At 44.0% G+C, this 21,311-nt stretch overlaps 2 protein-coding genes and 1 non-coding gene across 3 annotated transcripts; all 3 read left to right on the plus strand.

The window, feature by feature from the left end:
- Positions 1–933: 933 nt before the first annotated feature.
- On the plus strand, positions 934–13,818 carry ATN1 (atrophin 1). The gene is made up of 9 exons (XM_015814023.1): positions 934–1,132; positions 3,222–3,359; positions 3,697–3,810; positions 4,321–6,314; positions 7,109–7,331; positions 7,590–8,307; positions 9,456–9,599; positions 10,932–11,112; positions 12,940–13,818. The coding sequence occupies exons 1-9, from the start codon at positions 1,055–1,057 to the stop codon at positions 12,971–12,973; spliced, it is 3,624 nt and encodes a 1,207-aa protein (XP_015669509.1). The 5' UTR covers positions 934–1,054; the 3' UTR covers positions 12,974–13,818.
- Positions 13,819–15,545: 1,727 nt separating this feature from the next.
- LOC114922422 lies at positions 15,546–15,606 on the plus strand. Its single transcript, XR_003810405.1, has one exon. It is a non-coding gene; the product is annotated as a U7 small nuclear RNA (small nuclear RNA).
- Positions 15,607–16,736: 1,130 nt separating this feature from the next.
- On the plus strand, positions 16,737–19,328 carry CUNH12orf57 (chromosome unknown C12orf57 homolog). The gene is made up of 3 exons (XM_015814064.1): positions 16,737–16,951; positions 18,328–18,504; positions 18,995–19,328. The coding sequence occupies exons 1-3, from the start codon at positions 16,876–16,878 to the stop codon at positions 19,144–19,146; spliced, it is 405 nt and encodes a 134-aa protein (XP_015669550.1). The 5' UTR covers positions 16,737–16,875; the 3' UTR covers positions 19,147–19,328.
- The last annotated feature ends 1,983 nt before the right edge of the window (positions 19,329–21,311 follow it).

Consider the following 21,311-nt stretch of genomic DNA (forward strand, 5'->3'; position numbering starts at 1 on the left):
GAATGGGACAGATCTGAGGGTCTCTGGCAGAAGGGGGTGGGACCGGGGCAAGCGCCAAGGCATGGTGCATTTCTTCATTCCTCACAAAGAGTGACACCTCCCCAACATGCACCCAGGGGGCGGGGCCGATGCAGCAGAGGCTGGTTCCTCGCTGTTTCTGGATGGCCTTGTGGAGCTAAGACTGAATGCATTTCAGCATAGATGGCCACCACCACAAAATTGTACATTGGCTCCCGGCCGGCCTGGGCCAGGGCCAAGGCAGAGGGGGGCGTTCCCTCACTGTTTCCAGGATGGCTTTGCGGGCCACATGAAACCACTTCACGGGCCGCATCTGGCCCCCGGGCCTTGTGTTTGACATGTCTGATGTAAGGTGTCCTGCTTGAGCAGGAGGTTGGACTGAAAGACTCTAAGATCCCTTCCAACCCTATCATTCTTATGTTCCATGTTCTATTTTCTCTGTCATAGCACTAACATGGTGTCTGTTGATGGAGTCAAGGTTATTTAGGAATTTACACGGTTATATGTAACATGGATTAAACAAATATTAAAGCTACTTTATATTGAAATTCTATATTCAGAATGATATTGAACAAGACAATATAATTAGACCGCAAATAGCTATTATAATAAAAGCTGCAAAATAAACATGCAGAAACAACCACAATTAAAGTGTCAGCATCTCTTGGCATTTTAAGCCATTAATAATGTTATCAGTTATGGAGAAAATGAATTGTAAATAAATAATATTCTGGTTTTCCTCCATTATTGTAGAAATATGTAAATTGGTGACATTTCAGAGAGAAGCTTTAGTATGCCATCTAATATGCACTTTTAAGTTTTAAATAGTTTTATTGAACAGTCTGAGTCTAATTCATATAACATTTTCTAACTTTTTTTCCCCCCAACCATATTTTCTGTTTTAGAAATTGTCCGGAACTCATTGCATACCTGGATAAGGTTTCTTGCTGACTAGTTTTTCTGAGGAGTGTAATTATTTGAGGCTCTTACCTCAATCCCTCAAGGAATAGCAGAGTGGGAAAAGGTACTAAAGTTAATGTTTTCATCCACCCGGACGAAGGAGAATGGGGACCCTACACCCAAAAGAATGAAGACTCGACAGAATAAAGATTCTGTAAGTGAGATGAAATAAAAAATAAGAATATATAATAAGAATAAAAAGAGCTTTATTTTATTAAGAACATAAAAGTCCCTGGTGTTAGACCAGATGCCTGCGAGAGAGAATACATTTAGAAAATAACAGAAGCATTATATAGAAGTATTGGCAATCTTTAGGAATGTCTAGGGATTCCTAAATTTAAATAGTCGGGGAGCTATTGAAGTGTAAACATTTCATTCATGAGTACAGGTAGTCCTCAATTTAACGACCACAAACAAGCTCACAATTTTTGTTGCTAAGTGAGATACTTGTTAAGGGAATTTTGGCCTATGTTATGATTTTTCTTGCCACAGTTGTTAAATGAATCACTGTAGTTATTAAGTTAGTAACATGGTTGTTTGTCAGAAGGTGGCAAAAGGGGATCACATGACCCCCCCCCCCAGAATGCTGCAATTTTCATAAATATGAATCAGTTCCAAGCATCTGAATTTTGATCATGTGACCATAGGGATGCTGCAACGGTCATAAGTGTGAAAAATGGTCATAAGTCACTTTTTTCAGTGCCATTGTAATTTTGAATGGTCACTAAAGGAACTGTTGTAAGTCGAGGACCACCTGTACCTGATACAGTAAAGAGGCTGGGGTGTGGATTGCCGTGGTTCAATCATGAAAACATAGTGGATGAGTTTTTCCAAGTGAATAAAAGTTTCAAGGCTTTCTGGATTAATATGTTTATATTTGATTCTGAGTGATTTATGGGGTCCAGATGGAAATAAGCATTAAAGTGTCTTGTCTCTGTCATCTTGAGAATAGCAATAGAAAAATAGTAAGAAAATAAAACTACTATTTTATTTATACTGTAGTTACAGAATTTTGATTAAGTAATAATTCATCTTTGAGGTTCTACAATAACTGCAAATTTAATATAACAAAAGACACACTCCACAAAGTTCAGTATAAAGTAATGCTACTTAGCCATTCCATAAAAAGAATTATTAATCACTCCTTGAGGGAAAGTTTTTTTTTTAAAAAAAAAAATCTTATTCCTTTCATCTTGTATTAGTAAACCTGAGCCAAAATTACCTTCAAAAAGAAAGTACCGGTAATATGTCCTTGAATTTCTACTGTGTCTATTCTATTAACAAACATTGGGTTCCACCAAATGATGAATGGATGCTTTAATCATCCTCAAATATTTTTGAAGATCTTGCCATTTGGTTTCTAGACACTGGCAAACATTCTGCAATTCATGGATTGGCCAGGTTTGAGGATCTCCCTTAGGGCACATCTAGAACATGCATAGACAGATATTGTTAGATTCTACAAGGAAAGAAAAGCAGAAGTAGGAAAGTTTTTCTGCCATGAGCAAGTTTTATGAACCATACAGGATCAAAACCAGACCTTTAATGATAATCAACAATTTAAATCTGATTAAAATAGACAATCTAAGATAATTTGTCCTCTTCATTACTTTAAGCTAACCTATACAACTTCAACTTCCAAGCTTATCAGCTGTAGCACTAAGTACCTAACAATATACTGGTTTTGCAGTATAAGACAGCATAACCAGGAAATAACTGTACACGGATGGTAATCATCCGTGCCTTAATTTAGCAGACCCCTGTATTTCACTAAGGCGGGGGGGGGGGAATGTATGACACCAAATTGTTCTCCCACACTGAATCAGTAGAAAGCATGTAATGAGAAGAAGTGGTTGTAAGACAGTTTGCACTTTTTTATACACCCCAGAGCTACAAAATTCCATTCAGATATTTTTATTTTAAACCTACACCACATGAAATGCACAGTATTTTGCTATTAATAATGCTTAATGTAAAGTCTTTCCCTTGCCTCACCTGGTAAGCAATACTTTAGACAAACATCTGTAAAGACAAAATCATTGTAGACAATGGGATTGATTGAGCTGTCCTGCCTGGAGATTTTGAATCCAGATACAAAGATATTTGGGGGAGGGGAAAAATAGCTCTATGCATGATGAAAATCCAAACTGAGAAGAGGCAGAGAAGTTCAGATCAGGAGACAGGGAAGAATGGGAAGGAGGTGTAAAAACCTGAAATAAAATAATTGCCTGTTTTCTCAAAAGATGTCAATGAGGAGTGGTCGAAAGAAGGAGACTCCGGGGCCCCGAGAGGAGCTCAGAACACGGGGTCGAGCGTCTCCTGGTGGTGTCAGTACTTCCAGCAGTGATGGCAAAGCTGAGAAATCGCGACAAACTACCAAGGTAGAATTTTCAGCTGTTTGCAAGAACATTTATTAGAGTTTGAAGGTCCTTCCTCTTTAAGGCAATTATTGTTTATTTGTTAATCCACATAACCTCCACCATCAGTTGCCTAATCTGCCCTAAATCCGATTGGGTGTTTAGCGGTCTGATACTTTCTCGGCCAGGACATTAATCTGTGCAATACTGGAATCTCCTGTGTGATTCAATTAACCTTACTTGCATGTGAATTATGCTACATTTTCTGCAGCTAAACAGAAAATTTAACATTGAAAAAAATGATATTTACTTTTTTTTGCCCTGCAATATGTCCCTTCCCCTGTGTCCATTTGTCTTGCAGAAAGGTCGTGTGGAAGAAACAATGGCCCCTAAAGGAAGCAAGCAAAGTCGATCAGAGGAGATTTCGGAGAGTGAAGGAGAGGATACCAATGCTGCAAAGAAAACTAAAACAGAAGTAGGTTTTTTCCCTACAACTCTTCTTCCTCAGGATGGCTCAGCTCCAAACATCCCCAGATTGTTTTCCTAAGCTCATCTAGCCAAGAACCGACCTAGAAAAAAGGAGAAATTTCCTGACAGAACAATTAGGCGGTGGAACTACTTGCCTCCAGAAGTTGTGGATACTCCAATACTGGAAGTTTTAAAGAAGAGACTGGACATGTCTGAAATGGTATAGGGTTTTCTACCTGAGCAGGGGGTTGAACTAGAAGACCTCCAAGGTTCCTTCCAACTCTGTTATTCTGTTAAATATTCACCTCTGGTCTATCATGCTATTTGACAGTGGTGGTTATATTTTCCATTCCTTATCAAGATAGCTGATTATTCACACACAAATGAGGCAGCATTTCCTATACCTAATTGCAATTCTTCTTTTAACATAGCTCCCTAGCTCCCTACCTAGCAAGGTCTCTTTTAATATCCCTGAAAGAGTATCTGCTGAGTATTCATTGCTTTTCTTAAATCTTAGGAGCTGCCAAGACCACAGTCCCCTTCAGATGTGGACAGCCTAGATGGCCACAGCTTCAACGATGAGACAAGCAGTGACCCACGAGACATTGACCAAGATAATCGAAGCACCTCTCCCAGTGTCTACAGCCCTGGCAGTGTGGAGAATGATTCTGATTCCTCCTCTGTGCTTTCACAAGGACCCCCTCGCTCTTATCATCACCCCCCACTCTTTCCCCAGAGCCCCTCACCAGCTGCCCTGACAGAGGGCCTTGCACGTCCCCCAGAAGCCAGCTTCAGCTTACCAGGGGAGGTTCATCCTCAGGGCCCCCCAAGTGGTTACCAATCTCAAATTGAAGCCCAGGCTTCAAGGATTTTCCAGGCGCAGGGTCAAGCCCCCCCAGTTCCCACTCCTTCCACTAACTCATCCTCCTCCCCCTCTTCTTCGTCCTCTTCGTCCTGCACTATGCACGCTTCTCTGTACCCCAATGCTAATGTGGTCCAACTGGGGCCCAAAGTTGTGAGTGCAGGAGTGGGAATACCAACACCAAGCGTGCGTGAGCAGTCCCTCAGTGCTAAGCACAACCCACCCCCAACTACTCCTATTTCATTAACCCCTGTGGCAGGGGGCTTGCCTCCTCAGAAGACACCTCCAAACAATTCCCCATCAATAATTCCTTCATCTGCTGCCACTTTCCCCCATGTGCTAGCCAATCTGCCCCCCCCTCCAGCTCTGCGCCCTCTCAATAACATGACTGTGACCTCCAGCTCACCAGGGGTGGTGGGGCAAGCATTAAGTGGACATCTTTCATCGCCCCATGCAATAGGGCAGGATAAGTCACCCGTCCCTTCTCGTTATCCCTATGCCCCCCCTCCTCCTCCACCTCCCAGCTCTTCTGCTCAGTATCCCCTCCCTCCCCCTTCCCAGGCATTACCCAGTTACAGCTCATCATACGGCCATTCCTTTCCACCGCCCAGCAGCCTCTCTGTATCCAGCCAACCACCCAAGTACACTCAGCCCTCCATGCCCTCCCAGCCTGTATGGAGTCAAGGCCCACCACCATACAGTCGCCCACTAGGGAACACTAACTCTCACCCTCCTGCCTCCTTTCCTGGTCAGCCCACACATCACCAGCAGCAGCAGCCGCAGCCGCAGCAGCAGCAGCAGCAGCAGCACCATCACAACCACAGCAATGGTGCTGGTCTCTCTCCAGCAGCAGTTGCCACATCCCAGACATCTGGTAGTTATTCCCACCCATTAGAACCAGGTCCACATCATCCTCCTCATGCTGCCTATGGGCTACGCCTCTACCCACCCCATAGCCATGCCACATACAGTCAGGCTCCTTCTGCATGTTCCTCCTCTTCCTCCTCCTCCTCCTCTTCTTCTTCCTCCTCCTCTTCCTCCTCCTCCTCCTCCTCCTCATCATCACAGGGGACATTCTCCGGACTCTGTAGCCACCCTCAAGGGCAGAGCACAGCCACCTATGCCTTTCCACCACCCCCTTCACCTTCACCTGCACATGGGGCTGGACCCCCAGTCACTTCTGCTTCAGTTACCCTCTCCACTGTCATAACTACAATGGCCTCTTCTTCCACAGCTCCGTATAAGACAGCATCACCTCCAGTTGGAGCCCCAACCACAGCTCCTTACGGGAAGCGCACAGCTTCTCCATCTCCTACTTTCCAGCCGCCAGCCCCGTACAAGCCAGGCTCTCCTCCTGCATCCTCGGCATCCTCCTTCCGTGTAGCCACACCCCCAGGATACCGATTAAGCTCTTCTCCGGCAGCGGGCGGCTACAAGGCTTCCTCACCAGCCCCCATTGTCCCTCCTGCCTCTGGAAGTATGGCTGCCCCCGCCCCGCCCTTGCCTCCCTTGCCACTCAGTGCTGCACAAATCAAGCAAGAGCCTTCTGAGGAATATGAGCCCCCTGATAGCCCAATGCCTCCAATTCGGAGTCCTTCCCCAGCTCCCAAAGTGGTGGATGTACCAAGTCACGCCAGCCAATCAGCCAGGTAAGGAACCACAAGGAAACGGGATGGGGAAGGGAGATCCAAGTGGCTGGGGCCAGGGAACTCCTCCTTTGACCAATCGGATTTGCAGAATTCAGCAGAACAGGACGGTGATGTAGAAGATTTCTTCCATGAAAGCTGAAAAAATCAGAAAGTGGGGTTGGAATACCCCTATAGGGACAGAGTTCGCCCATTGCCCCATGGCCATGCACATTTAATTGATTTCTATTCGTACATCACCCATTTCTAAAAGCTCTGCATATGACAGAGCTTGTTAAAATCTCAAAAGTTAGAACCGCTGTTGGAAAGGAATTTCTGATGGACTTTTTATAAATCATAGTGCTTTGTATGGCTTCTGCATTTTACCCCTCTATTCAAGAAATAGACGCAGAATGTTTTTCTTTTTACCACCCTTTAATCCCTTTTATCGGGGTGGCGTCAGGGTGACTGAATGGAGCTGAGCGTTTATAACCAGGAGCCCTTCCTGAATGCCCATGCGGAATTCGCAGCAGATATTTTCTCTTTGCATCCTGATAGAGAAATATCTGCCGTTGCCTAGGATTGAACTCTCAACATTCCAAGTGGGAGGCAAGCGCCTTCACCTCTAAGCCACTGCGCCACTCACAAGAAATTGAAGCAGAATAAACAATGCAAAATCTAAATTGTTGTGTCATTTGGCCTAATGCTTGCCATTTTTGCAGGTCAAATAATCTTGTACTGTTTTTCTTGAAGAATTGGGGTTTACCCAGGGTGAGTTCATGCGGAGGCTGAGATATTCGGGTTTCTCTCTCACCCAGATTCAACAAACATCTGGATCGTGGCTTTAATTCTTGTTCACGGACTGATCTCTATTTTGTGCCCCTGGATGGCTCCAAGCTGGCCAAGAAACGAGCTGATCTTGTTGAGAAAGTGCGTAGAGAGGCTGAACAGAAGGCCAGGGAAGAGAAAGAGCGAGAAAGAGAGCGAGAAAGGGAGAAAGAACGGGAAAGGGAGAAAGAAAGGGAACTGGAGCGAAGTGTGGTAAGTAAACGCCAGCTGCATGCAGAAACTCTTCCTTTGATTCTTGGCTTCCGCTCTGAAAGAATAATAGAAGCGCAACATCAGACAGATCCCTGTCAGAGGTTTTCAAAGAGCTGCTGCCAGTTAGAGTTGACTATGCTATCTATGTTTACTAACGGCCAAGTTTGTCAGAAGGTAGACGTGCTGACACGTATCACACAATACCCTTGGCAATCAGAACAAGTCTTGCTAAATGACCTATTTATTCTTCTGTTGCAGAAAGTTGCCCAAGAGGGCCGACCAGTGGATTGTCCATCTCTTGGCCCTGTTCCTCATCGCCCATCTTTTGAGCAAGGCAGCGCTGTAGCGACTGTCCCACCATATCTGGGTCCTGACACGCCAGCTCTTCGCACCCTCAGTGAGTACGCCCGGCCTCATGTCATGTCTCCAAGCAACCGGAATCACCCCTTCTATGTCCCGTTGGGTGCAGTTGATCCAGGACTGCTTGGTTACAATGTGCCAGCCATCTACAGCAGCGACCCAGCCACGCGGGAGAGAGAATTGCGAGAACGGGAAGCCCGTGAACGAGATCTCAGGGATCGCGACCTGCGTGAGCGTCTTAAGCCGGGCTTTGAAGTTAAACCAGCCGAGTTGGAGCAGCTCCATGCTGTGCCCAGTGCTGCAATGGATCCTTTCCCACGGCATGGGGGGTTGGCTCTCCAGGCAGGTCCAGGCCTCCATCCTGCTTTTCCCTTCCATCCAGGGCTGGGCCACCTGGAGCGAGAACGGCTAGCCCTGGCGGCTGGCCCGGCTTTGCGCCCTGACATGTCTTATGCTGAGCGATTAGCAGCTGAACGGCAGCATGCCGAGAGAGTAGCTGCTCTGAGCAACGACCCCTTGGCTCGGCTGCAGATGCTCAATGTGACTCCCCATCATCACCAGCACTCCCACATCCACTCCCACCTCCATCTCCACCAGCAGGACGCTATCCATGCAGGTGAGGAGATTCCTTGGCCTCCAGCACAGTCTGGAAATGTATATCTTTGGAACTGTTGAATTCTCACTAGAATGTCTTTGGAACCTCACCTGATTGGACACTTTAGCAGAAACAGATTGAACACGGAATTCCTGTGCAAGGGAAAACTAGCACGTCAGGGAGAACTCTGGGACTGAGCCGTTCTCCTTGAGGTGCTCATTTTCAGCTTACATGAATTGTTGGTGGGTGGAGCGTCTCTTAGTTATATAACACTTTTCTTCTTAAGAGCTCAGCAGCAGGTTTGCTTATCCCAGTGAGAATTAAGTCTCAGCAGCTGTGTTAGACCTATCACTCAGAAATGTCAGTGAATTAATTATAATCTCTGTATTTGTAACCTATGATTGATAACTAAAATTGAATTCTGAGTACCTCAAGAAAGCTTTCAAGGTCCCTTCCTTCCTTCCTTCCTTCCTTCCTTCCTTCCTTCCTTCCTTCCTTCCTTCCTTTCTTTGAGCTTTATCTTCCTTTTTTTTCTAATTTTGATGAAATCATGATTAGGACTATATACTCTATCTAAAGCAATAAGCAAACGGGCTAAGCTGTGGAATATTTACATACAAGTATTAATATGAGTATTTGCACAAACAAGACTGGGCCTTATCTCGGGCATGAATTGTCTGACTGCGAGGTAAGCCACTGTTCTTTCAGAATTGGCCTTTTATATAAAAACAGTGTTTTCATACCATATGGTAAGATTAGAGAAAGAATGTTTTATATATATATATAATTAATTAATCTGAATACAAGGAACTAGGCTAAAGTGCATTCGAATTCCTCATTTCCTACACATACCTTATAGCAGGGGTCCTCAACCCCCAGGCCGTGGCCCACTACCGGACCGTGAGCCATTTGGAACCGGGCCGCGGAAGTGGCGGGTGAGCGCCAGCCTGCATGCATCCCCACTTGCACGAGCAGCAGGCGCGCATGCCCGCCACTCGTGCAAATGGAGCTCTGTGTGCGCTTGCCCGCCGCTCACATGGAACCATCCGCTCTTCAGCCCCCCCCCCCACCGGTCTGCAAAGCCAGAAAGGTTGGGGAACTCTGCATTATAGTATTGTCCCCCTCCCCATTCTTCCGCCTTTACCTAAAAACTAATCTCTCCTCTGCAGCTTCTGCCTCAGTTCACCCTCTTATTGATCCACTGGCTTCTGGGTCACATCTCACCCGAATACCCTACCCAGCGGGCGCTATACCTAATCCACTTCTGCCTCACCCACTCCATGAAAACGAAGTGCTGCGCCACCAGCTTTTTGGTAAGAACTTTAAGGACTGGGGAAAATATGACGTCAACCAAGACAGAAAGGCATCTAGAATCTTTTTTTTGGTGGGGAAGGGGAGAAAATGGATTGGGAAAATGGGTGGGTGCCCAAGTCTGGAACAGAAGGAATGATAAGGAGAGGAACACCTTAGGGACTGGTGTTCTCAGATATATTCTTCATGAATTATCACTTTTAAAATAAGTCAAGTCTGTCACCTGTTTATTTTTAAACAGACTATGCAAGTTATGGAGCTGTCCACCTCAATTTTAAGATAGGCAGCTCAGTACACAAAACGGAAGCAAGAAATAAGCAACAAGGCAGTCTCCTAAAAATGATAATCCAGTCATACTATAGATTAGGGGTAGTCAACCTTGGCTCTTTTATGACTCGTGGACTTCAACTCCCAGAATTCCTGAGCCAGCCACGCTGAGGGGAAAGGGAGAGGTTCCAAGCTGAGCCATGCTGGCTCAGGAATTCTGGGAGTTGAAGTCCACAAGTCATAAAAGAGCCAAGATTGCCTACCCCTGCTATAGATGTCGAGCTCTTCTCCTTAAGGTCTCAGGTCTCAGTGCCTTAGAAAAATCCAGGTCTTTAAGGGTTTCCAGAAAGGGGGCAGGGAGAGTCAGGAGTATTTGCATTTCGGGGGGGGGGCTGACCCATAAGACAAAGAAGGGAGGTTTCCTAGTTCTCAGTGCTGTTTAACTGAAGGGACAGACTGTGCCTGCCCTGTCAGATCTGGTGGGACAGGCAGAAATAATCAGAGGCATGTAGTCCCATAAATAGTCTGAATTGATGTCTGGGAATACAAGGGGAAAGTAGGTAGTATTTTCCCCAAAGTACTTTCTAAGGATTATAAGCTGTTGTAAGCTTATGCTGATCCACAAGTGAAAAGCTAACTGACACCAGAACTGGTTTTCACCTGTATTAAAATTCAGTTTATTAAAATAATGAAATAAATGCATTTAAAATTGTGAGCCTATGGTGTAGGACTTGTGAGCAATATTCAAGAAAGACATTCCCCGGATCCAGACTGGAGTCTAGATGTAGTTTTGAAGGAAGATCAAAAATAGGGTCAACCGCAAAGAGAACAGCAGAGCATCTTTTGCCTGGGAGTGATACACAAAGGAAAACTTCTGCACATGTCTTTTCTTTGTGAAAAATTAGCCAGTGCTGACATTGACTCTTCTTTGTCCTATGGAAGGTAAAGAGACCTGAAATTCCTCTTTATATTGTGTTTTCCTAAGCAATGATCCCACGGCCCCTGAATTGGGTCCATGTTGGAACCAGTTGCAATTTATTGTTCTGTCTTTTTACTTTTGTCTGCAGCTGCCCCCTACAGAGACCTGCCTGGCTCTCTGTCTGCCCCAATGTCTGCAGCACACCAGCTCCAAGCTATGCATGCACAGTCAGCAGAGCTGCAGCGCTTGGCCCTGGAACAGCAGCAGTGGTTACATGCCCATCACCCTCTGCATGGGGTGCCACTTCCTACACAAGAGGATTACTACAGGTCAGTAGCATTTTAAGATGTGCACACATTATCTTGTTTTTCACAGAGTGAAAAGAGTCAGTTCAGACCAGGAGCTGGTGAATTCAGAAAGTGCTTTTAAATACAGCTTCCTATCTTTGCCTTAATTTGGCAGAGATTGGAGAGACATAAGACTTTGAACATAAAAAATTCCTAGAAACTTATTTGGTGTTCCTTGATCAGACTGGTAATATGAACAAGCTTCTCTGAAAGAGAGCTAGAATATTATCTCCTACCCAATGTTTCCGTATCTTATTATTGCATGAAAAATGATCCTTATTACTTGAGTAACTTAAAACATTCTCTATGATTATCTGCTGTTATTGGCAGATGAATTCATATGAATTTGCTAAAAGAGAACTTTTGAAAAATATAAATCTGGAATATAGTTGCATTATAATATTTCTTTCTCAGTAGATACTTCCATTGGTTAACTGGTTGATTGGTTGGTGCTTATTATTCAGAATCTGTTTTTTAAAGTTGCGCTCTGCTTCTTCTCAGGAAGAAGGCAACCCATTGTACAATATGAGAAGTAAATAGTAATTCATGTGGACTGTAATCATTGAAAACTGATTCTGATTTCCATTATGATATTGAGCTAGTGTTAACAGAGTTGCAGTGGCTTTTAGGTTGTTTCCTAGCACCATTCAGGAAGCAGATCTGACTTTCAAAACTTTAACTTGTCCCCACCAGTTATGCTGGACCACATTTCCTAGCCAGTCTTTGATCATATAGTTCAGTGTTTCTGGAAAGCACCAGAAGGTGGAAGAAAGATATAGAAGAGAGCATTTTTCTTATACTCACCTAACATTTGGTGAAGATCATCTTTTGAACTCTTTCTTCATAGGTTAGATGACTGCCAGACATTCCAGTTATGTTGGAACGTCATTTTTTGGGCAGATGTAGAGATGGGAAACTTTGCTGCTGAACTACAGTTTCCAACATAGCCGCCACCACAGTTAATAATGAAGAATGCTGGTTTCTGCAGTTCAGAACATCTTTTTTGATATCTTAGTGCTACCTTTTAGGCAACAAGCAAAGTCTAGCCTGTTATCAGAAGTACCCCTTTTAAGTTACTTTTTAAAAAAAAAAACGGTTGCTATTTCACTTTGTTTTCTTTTGTTGCTTTATTATTTTTATGCTAGGGTATTTAGGTTTTTGTTTGGATTTGCTTTTTAAGCTAACTTCAAGGTTTTATCTGGGTGTAAATTCCTCAATTAAAATACTGTAGTATTTTAATGATTTTGCACTATTGTAACTGTAGTTTGTAAGCTACTCTGAGAATGTTTTCAGGGGTAAAGAAAAAAAACACACCAACCAACCAGCAACTAAATTGACAAGGACTGACTCCAAATGACTATCAGTCTTTCCCTTTCCTTTAAGGGCCCTCCCAATACTTGTGAGGCCAAGACTGTTTTATTTTCTATGGCAGTTGCTGCTGCAGGAAGAAGAAAGAACTAAAAGTTGCAGGTTTGGGGCACAACTAAAGGCTGGTAGAATGGATGGCAGCTAACTCTCCCCCAATAGGTATTGGACTGATTTTTACACTATCTTATTTCAGGCCACAGTTGAAGATATGCCTGTTCATCCAGGTATTTACGGGAATACTATCTTAGGATCAGAATAGTTTATCTGTTATTTAATTTGCTTTTCAAACAAGCCTTTTATTTTTGTGGGTTTGTCATTTATTGTTTTCTCAACACCCATTATTACATAGTCTTATTATATTACATAGAGATGTTTTTTTAACTATGCAACTTAATGATGTTGTGTTCACTCTTTTCCCTCCATTCTTCCTTGTTTATACAGTCACCTGAAAAAAGAAAGTGACAAGCCCCTTTAAATGGACCCCATTCCCCCACAATGATGTCATTATCCTTTGTTGCTGCTTCTTCTTCAAGAAGAAAACCAACTCACCAAACCTTGGATGAGGGAGAAGCTACCTAGTGACACAATTCCCTAAATCATTCAACAAATCCAAACAACCGTGGTGGGAGGGAGAAGGGTAGTACAAGGGAAAATATGAAACATCAGAAAAAGGATTTTGGACAAATGGCTCCACATTTCCTTGTTTCAGTAAGAAAAGGTATGAATTATCATGCATTCCTTTTCTCCCTACCATGTCCCGACCACCACCACCACCACCACCACTCTCTAGTCCCAAGGTGGAGGTCACTAAAAGCATAATGGGGCTAAACATGCCTCTCTTTTTTGTACCTTGACAACCAGATGATTTTGAGGAGCTCTACATTATCAGACTTTCAAGAAGGCATTTTCATGTTCCTCTTCAACCCTTGAAAGACTGGGCCAAGTTAAGAGGTGCATAGCACCACAAGATGGTTTAAAGAGAGCAGCTGCCTTTTTATCCATGCGTTGAGAGAACTTTGGTGATTCTGGAAAATACTGTGGAATGACAACAGTGTGTTTCCCTCTCGTTTTATTGGTGAGGGAGATTAATATGGCCAAACAGTGCAAAGCATGGTTGAAACTGTCTCTGATGGCAACTGCTCCTTTTCCTTTCACCCATTCCAGTTGATGTACTCATGCACATCCCGTTAGACGTGGCAGTTTTGCGTAGCAATTTGTGAATCCTTGATCTCCCCATGTGTGTGTCTAATTTCACAGTTGTATATCTTGATCTGTCCTCATATATATATTTACATAAGAACATTAAAAGAAAGTCAATTATGGGAGAAGAATCTCCCTACACAACCAGTTCCACCCAGCACGCACATGGGTGTGCAGATGCACGCATGCGCGTGCACGCGCGCACACACACACACACACACACACTAATTTATATATAAATGCAGCTCTTAAAGAACAAAACCAGCCAAATAGCCCCCCCCCCCAAAAAAAGGCTTCCAAAATATTTTAATGTTTGCTTTCTGCATGCCCAGGGGCTATTATTATCAAGTAATCAAGATTTTAAAATTACATTCCCTGCTATTTTGTTGCAAAGTAGGGAAATGAAAAAAGTTACCTTGAAAACAGGACCTATTATTCTCTGCTGGAGTGGAATATACTTTTAATATCTTTTTCCACTATTTTTGCAGCTCGGTAGGTCCTTGTGTTTTGGCAATTGCATGGAGTTCTTGAAATTAGCACCTTGGATAATTGCAGCACCTTATGATTTTATCAAGGATTCATTCTATTCAGTCTATATAGTAGAGGAGTGCACATGTGAGAGAGCATGACTTGGTCACCTGTATGCACGTTTGACTTGTGGATCCTGTTCATGGCATCCTGAACATTGATTTATGCGGATGGGACACTTTTCCATCATGTAGAGAAAATCCTTGCCCAGGTGAGGGAATGAAGCACCAGAAATAGGAGTTATAGCTTTTCCCCCCAGTAGTATCTTTTAACAACCATATTCAGTATGCACATGCCCAACAATGAGATTTGTGAAATACTGATCACTTTAGCATAGTTTTTAAGTTGGTGATGAAATATCAGCCAGAATTGGGGAAAGACAGTGGACATTTTCTCCACTGCTAGCAGAGAAAAAGAGCAGGAGATTAAAGGGATGAGGCCATACTTAATTACTTTTAATCTCAGAGCATCTTTAAGATGCTTGGCTGGAATCACATTCTTTGGAGTGCAAGTAGCTTTTGTTGAAGCTCTACTTCCTTCACAGTATAAAGACATGTTTTATTAGCAGGCCTGAGCTAGGGAAATTAATGCGTCAAAAGGTGCTACAAGTGGAGTAAGTATGCAGCTGCGAGTGGGCACAAATGCCCACCTATCCACCATAGGTGGCAAAGAGATAATGGCATATCTGGGCAAAGCAAGAGGTTGGCATGAAGTCAAATGGATACTTTGTGCCACTTGTCTTCATAGGGAAGGTCCTCGGGCTTAGAGGATTAGAAACACTCAAAGACACAGGGCGTGTATATAAAACTGCACACACTAGAGGGTACTTATATACAGATTCCCTAGCGTGAAGCGCCCATTCAAAAACCTCAACCTACTAGCTCCCCAAAAATGATTTCGCTGTTTTCCCAATCTTTCTCTGCTTTGCTTGACGTCAAGACACCAAAGGGGGAACGATATGGCCAGAGCAGCACGGCTTCCTCACGGAAAAAGCCAAACTGCAACTCCTTCCGGCCGTTTCAAAGTTCGGAGCCCTCTTTCCGGCTTTCCCCTCCTTCCCGTTTCGTCATTGGCGGGGCGCGGTCTTAAACTGGCCAATAAAAACGATCTCTTTAGCATACGGCTTTTACGATGCCCAAAGCTTAATTTTAAGGAATAAATACATAACTCCCGCAGGAAATACGGTGGGGGTCTTGTTTTTTTTATATAATTGCTTTTATACTGCCAGCGATGGGACAGAATGCGCTTTCGTATTTTATTCACCAACACCTGAAACGTGTTCTGTTCTCCGTGGGTGAATGCCGCGCGCCCTTCCATCTCAGTGACTTCAGCTCTTTTTGTATTTGTCTAGAAGGCTTTCTGCTGTGGCGGAGAGCCTCCCAAATTTCGTCAAAATAAGATATGTATCTATGTAAGAAATTAAACGGCTGCGAAGTGCTTTTGTTGTCGGAATTTTTTGTATGTCTCGGTCAGGCGCCCCAAACAATTAGAGCGTGGAAGTTGCACGCGCTGGCTATCCTGTTTCGTTTCCTAGGAAGTGCAAAAGGGGCTGCGTTTCGTCACAAGGTGGATGGTGGATCTGCTTGGAATTACAGGGCCATAGAAGGGAAGTTAACCATCCTCAAAAGCAGCACAGACGGCCACTTCCTATTGACGCCAAGAAAAGGCACGGAAGCGGTCGATCTCGACTCGAAGGTGACTTCAGTTTAAAGCTGCAACATTTATGAAGTCAATGCAGAAGTAATTTTGGGGTGTAGCATTTTTAATTATCTGTATAACAACCTTGCATACCAAGCCAATGCAATTTGCAATTTGCCTCCGAAAAAAAAAAAACCACTACCAAGAGTCCTAAACTTGTTCAGTAATTTTACGAGTAATACGTACAGCGTGCCTACAAAGAATTTCCTAACTTGTAGTCCATTCAAATGCTACAGCCCACCCGCTTATTTGGGGTGTTTTCGCAATAACCAGGGAAGTGGCTTATTTTGTGCAAACTCCAGCAACCGGATTACTACGAGATGGTGTGATGTGTGTAAATACGGCCCCAGAACGGCCATCCAAGCCGACCATCTCCTGTTCAGCCTACAGCGTGAGCCTCATGCCAGCGATATGGAAGAAAACGAAGAAACACCTTGAAAAAAAAGAAGAAGAGAGAAGCCAACTTGTTTCTTTTCAAGGCTCGTCCTCCCCACTTGGGATGTCATCTCGAAATACCTTCCCTCCAGGAAATGACCACAAAGCAAAGGCTTCACCTGGCTATTCCGCTTTGTGCCCGTTCTCCCCGATTTCTTTCTTTTTTTTAACCCGGATTAAAAAGAGAGCCGGGCGTAGCCGCAAGGAGCGAGCTTCCTTCGGCGAGTTGAGACCCCAAAGCCGAGCGCCTCTGCCTCCCCTCTGCTTTGCAGCCCGGAAGTGGGAAAGCGGAGAGGCGGGTTTCTGAGCCTAGGAGGAGGAGGAGGAGGGTCCTGGAGGGCTGCCGAGTGCCTTTGCAGGAGCACAAGGGCGAGGAGGGGGCGCCTCTCTGCCGGGGTAGGGAGTGGCCCTGCCCGGCTCTGGAGCAGGAGCACTTTGCAGGCGGCCGCGCGGAAGAGGTGCGCCGCCCATCCCGCCGTTAGAGCCTCTGCTGCTTTCCCCCTCTCGGTCCACCGTATGTCAAGCCTGCAGCGCCCCCCGGCTGCTTCGGCCCAGGCCCCGCCGGTTTCCTTAAGCGCGGAGCAGGCCAAAGGTGAGCCGGCAAATCGGAGCAGATTTCGAGGGAACGCTAGCATGCCAAGGGGCTGCTGACAGACACGGCGATTGCCACAGCAGGGACCCTCCTGCGTGGGGACAGAGCTTGCTTCTTCTCCTTCCCCCCGCCCCCGCCCCCCACAAGGCTCTGGCCCAGATTTTTCTGCCGCTGTCATTGGCGTTGGCGCTCGGGCTGAACCCTGCCCAAGTCAAGAGCGAGAGAGAAGAGCGCCCTGCCAATCACAGAGGCAGCAGGCGGCTGGAAAATACATCAGGGGTCCGTCGTCCCTTAAAGGGAGATTTGCGTGACTATTTAATAAAGGGAATGATTTCATTGGATTTCATTGGGCAAGAAATAGGCCATTTTGGTATTTAAGGTTTAAATCTAGAAATCATGGGTTCTAATTTTGGGTACCACAACTCCCCCCCCCCCCCGTGGCTTGTGCAGACAAAGGATCAGAGTCTTCTGCAAGTTTTGCAAATGGTGCTCTTACTCTGCCTGTGCAACCTAATCAGGTTTTAAAAAATGGTGCTCCTCCAGGTCCCAGATCCTGGAGTTCTTGTCTACAGCTGATTGCCAGCTGAAAATACACTTTTCCAAAAGAAGTATAGAACCTTTTTTCTTCCCTTCAAAAATCCATTTGTGAGAGAGCTGCTGCTTGGATTAAAAGGAAGTATTTTTAGTGAACAATCAGACATGATTTTTAGGTCCTAAAACCCTTTTTATAAATTTATTTGTCTTTCTGTCGATCTCACATTTATATACCTATCTATCTCGCATAGTGACTAGGAGCTTCATAGTGAAGCTTGGAATATTATTATTTGCATGTAACAAATGACCCTGTTGCTAGGCCTGGACAGGATCAAATAAAGTCTTGTCATAATGTATCTTTCCAACATCCTCCTTACCTTATCTCTTTAGCTGCACACTTTTGAACAGTTTTTTTTTTTTTAGAAAAGTGAAACATTGTTTTTTAATGTCTTGATCAAGTCTATATCATTATGGCCCACAAGGTATTTTCTGTGAACCACATTGTGGCCAATTTCCTCCCAATAATCTATAGCATCTTCTAGCATTCCCCAGTAATGCTTGTCCTTAATACTGTACTTTGATATTGGCACAATAGGAATTGGACGCTATTGCTCTTAGCACATGCTTCAACTCCTGGGGATGCCGTCTGGGGAATTCTGGAAGTTGAAGTCCAAATATCATAAAAGTTGCTAAGTTTGAAAAACGCTGCTTTAGACCATCCCTGGTTGTCTCAAGATGGCTGTTTGCTCAGAGGAGAATGAAATGCAAAGGCTGCCATTCAAGTATTCAACTTCAGCTGGTGGGAATTGTAATACAGTACAACATTTCTACTTTCTGTTTAGTGGTTTTGGCGGAAGTGATCAAGGCATTTGGATCTCCGGAAAATGCCCAGCGCCTGGAGGAAGCCAGGGACAATGCCTGCAATGACATGGGGAAGATGCTTCAATTCCTGCTTCCTGTGGCTACCCAGATACAACAGGATGTGATCAAAGCTTATGGTTTCAGTAATGATGGGGAAGGTAAGTTCAGGACTGAATTAATTGGCAGGGGCTGGGAGAGGCTGATTTAGCTGTTGTGCTTGGTTGGTTGGTTATCCAGCATGTCCAATGATCTGAGCCACGGAAGGCAGTCTTTATATTTATCAAATTTAGAACCTGCCCATCTCTCTCACAGAGGGACCCTGGGTGGTATACAAAAATATATATAAACCATAGCGTTATAAATGATCAACTCATGGGCTGCAAACATCATAGACCCATTTTTTTTTGTACTCCTCGACTCTCTTCATGATCAAGTCAAGAAAATTAGCAGCAAAAGGGGAAGAAGGTATTTCTGTTTTTTTCTTTTTATGAATGAAAAAGATAACATATCCATGACAGGGAAAATCTATGTAGCCCTTGAAGAAAGTTACCCATCCTGGATTGTATTACACAGTCCACAGTGATTATAAGAAAAGCTGTGTGATATCAGAGCTGTCTTACCAATACTGTTTTTCCCCCACTTTTCTAGGCGTCCTAAAATTTGCCAGATTGATAAAATCATACGAGTCTCAGGATCCTGAAATTGCAAGCATGTCTGGGAAGCTGAAGTCTATGTTTCTGCCTCCAATGACTCTACCTCCCCATGGAGCTGGGGCAGGAGGTGGGGTGGCCACATCATGAAGCAGGCAGCCTCTGGTGGGACCTGTATTATTTTTATATATTTCCACACCAGTCTTAACTTGGCTGGAACTTGGGCATTGTTTTCTTTCGTTATCATGGAAGAGGAGGTGTTTTGACTTTTTTCTATAGTTCTTAATATTTTGTTGTGCTTGTGAATAAAAACTTTCTGTAAATACGTCCCACCATATTTTTGACTGAGAGTTTCTGTGCCAGCTTTTTCAAGTTACTAAAATACATATTTTAATGAATGTCAGATCTTAATCTGTTCATCCACATTTCATAGTATTTTCATAATTTTCCTGTGCTTTGCAACAGGGAAATTAGACTGACATGTTGGAGTCCAAATTCAGTTCTGAAAATATCAAAATTAAAAAGCTACAAACGGGATTTCTGACATTTGCTATATTCATATTCTAAGACACTGACCATCCTTCTTGCCTGAAAGTATGTGTAAACAGTTAACATTTTATCATTCTAGTTAGAAAGCTAATTGCCAGGCTGGGTGGGTAGAAATTTTTTAAAAAAACTTTTTTCTGTATAAAACACAGGCTAACAATTTCTCTTCACAAATTTACTGGAAAGTGTATTTGTTGCCGGTTTACTATAAATATCTGAAGCAGAACTGTATATTACTCTCATGCAAACCTCTCACAGGTTTTTTATAAGGTAATTGTCAGAAGAAGTAATGTTCTGTAATCACCTTGAGCTGGAGGGGGGGGGGATAAAGAGAGCCAGTTTGGTGTGGTGGTGAAGGTGCTGGCCTAGAAACCAGCAGACTCTGTGTTCTAGTCCTGCCTTAGGCATGAAAGCTGGCTGGGGGACTTGGGCTAGTCACTCTCTCAGCCCAACTCTCTTCAGGGCTGTTCTTGACGACAAAATAAGAGAAGGAAGGAGTATTATATGTTTGCCACCTTGAGTTACTTATAAAACAATAAACGTAGGATTAAAAAAACGCAATAAAGCCAATCAATACCTTGGCCTATGAGTAGAAAGTCTGAAGGGGGACGGAGGAAAGAGAGCTGGATTTGTTTCAGTTGGGTCTTATAAAGTCAGTTGATCAGCAATTGTTCTGGAGAAAGAATTTTGAAATCGCTTCGTTTTCATTGTTGTTTTGCTTTTAATTATCAATAAGCTGCTTTGCTGGGGTTTGTATTCTGAACAGAGGGATTTTAATTGCAATAAATAATAAGGCGCCAGGCTAGAAACTGGCTGACCGTGAGTGGTAGTCCCACCTAAACCATGAAACCAGCTGGGCCATTCATTCTTTCTTGGCCCTGGGAAGAAGGCAATAGCAAACTACGTCTGAAATCTTGTCAAGAAAATTAAAGGGGCTAGTCCAGGCAGTTGCTAGGAGTCAACACCGAATCCCCCAAAAAAGTATCTTTGGGGATGTATATATCAACAGTTGTATCAGCTACTGCTGAAGCAAATGCTTAGAAATGGCCATGAATCTTGAGGCCACAGGATTGGAGACTCATTTTCAGTGCCAAAATGACACCAACATTGCTGGATGAGTAGACAATAGGGCAGTCAGGGATGCTTGTTATTGCATCATTAAACGTAAAATATGCATGCGAAGAGGGGCCTGTTGTGGCCAGGTAGCCAGTTAAGGTGTATTCACACTGAGAAAAAAATGGAGAGGGTTAAATTTACCACAGCCACCGAGCTAATCAGATTAAGAACCCCCTTGCAGGCTCCAGAGAGTGAGCAAAATAAAAGCCCAGGACCACTGCAATGGTTCATGTAGTTGCTGCNTAAACGTAAAATATGCATGCGAAGAGGGGCCTGTTGTGGCCAGGTAGCCAGTTAAGGTGTATTCACACTGAGAAAAAAATGGAGAGGGTTAAATTTACCACAGCCACCGAGCTAATCAGATTAAGAACCCCCTTGCAGGCTCCAGAGAGTGAGCAAAATAAAAGCCCAGGACCACTGCAATGGTTCATGTAGTTGCTGCCCTATACAATCAACAATCCAGATACTGGAGGATAACAGCATCAGTGTCCCTTATTGACAATTTTAAGAGCAGTGTTCTCAACCTTGGCAACTTTAAGATGCCTGGGCTTCTCTCCCAGAATTCCTCAGCCAGTGTGCTGAGAGGGATGCTGCTTTAGAGAGAGAACAATCACTGCTCATGTTCTTCATTGGGAGTGCCAAGATGGTGGCTG

The sequence above is a fragment of the Protobothrops mucrosquamatus genome, unplaced genomic scaffold (genome assembly GCF_001527695.2).
Source record: "Protobothrops mucrosquamatus isolate PMUCROS unplaced genomic scaffold, P.Mucros_1.0 scaffold212, whole genome shotgun sequence".
Taxonomy (NCBI): Eukaryota; Metazoa; Chordata; class Lepidosauria; order Squamata; family Viperidae; genus Protobothrops; species Protobothrops mucrosquamatus.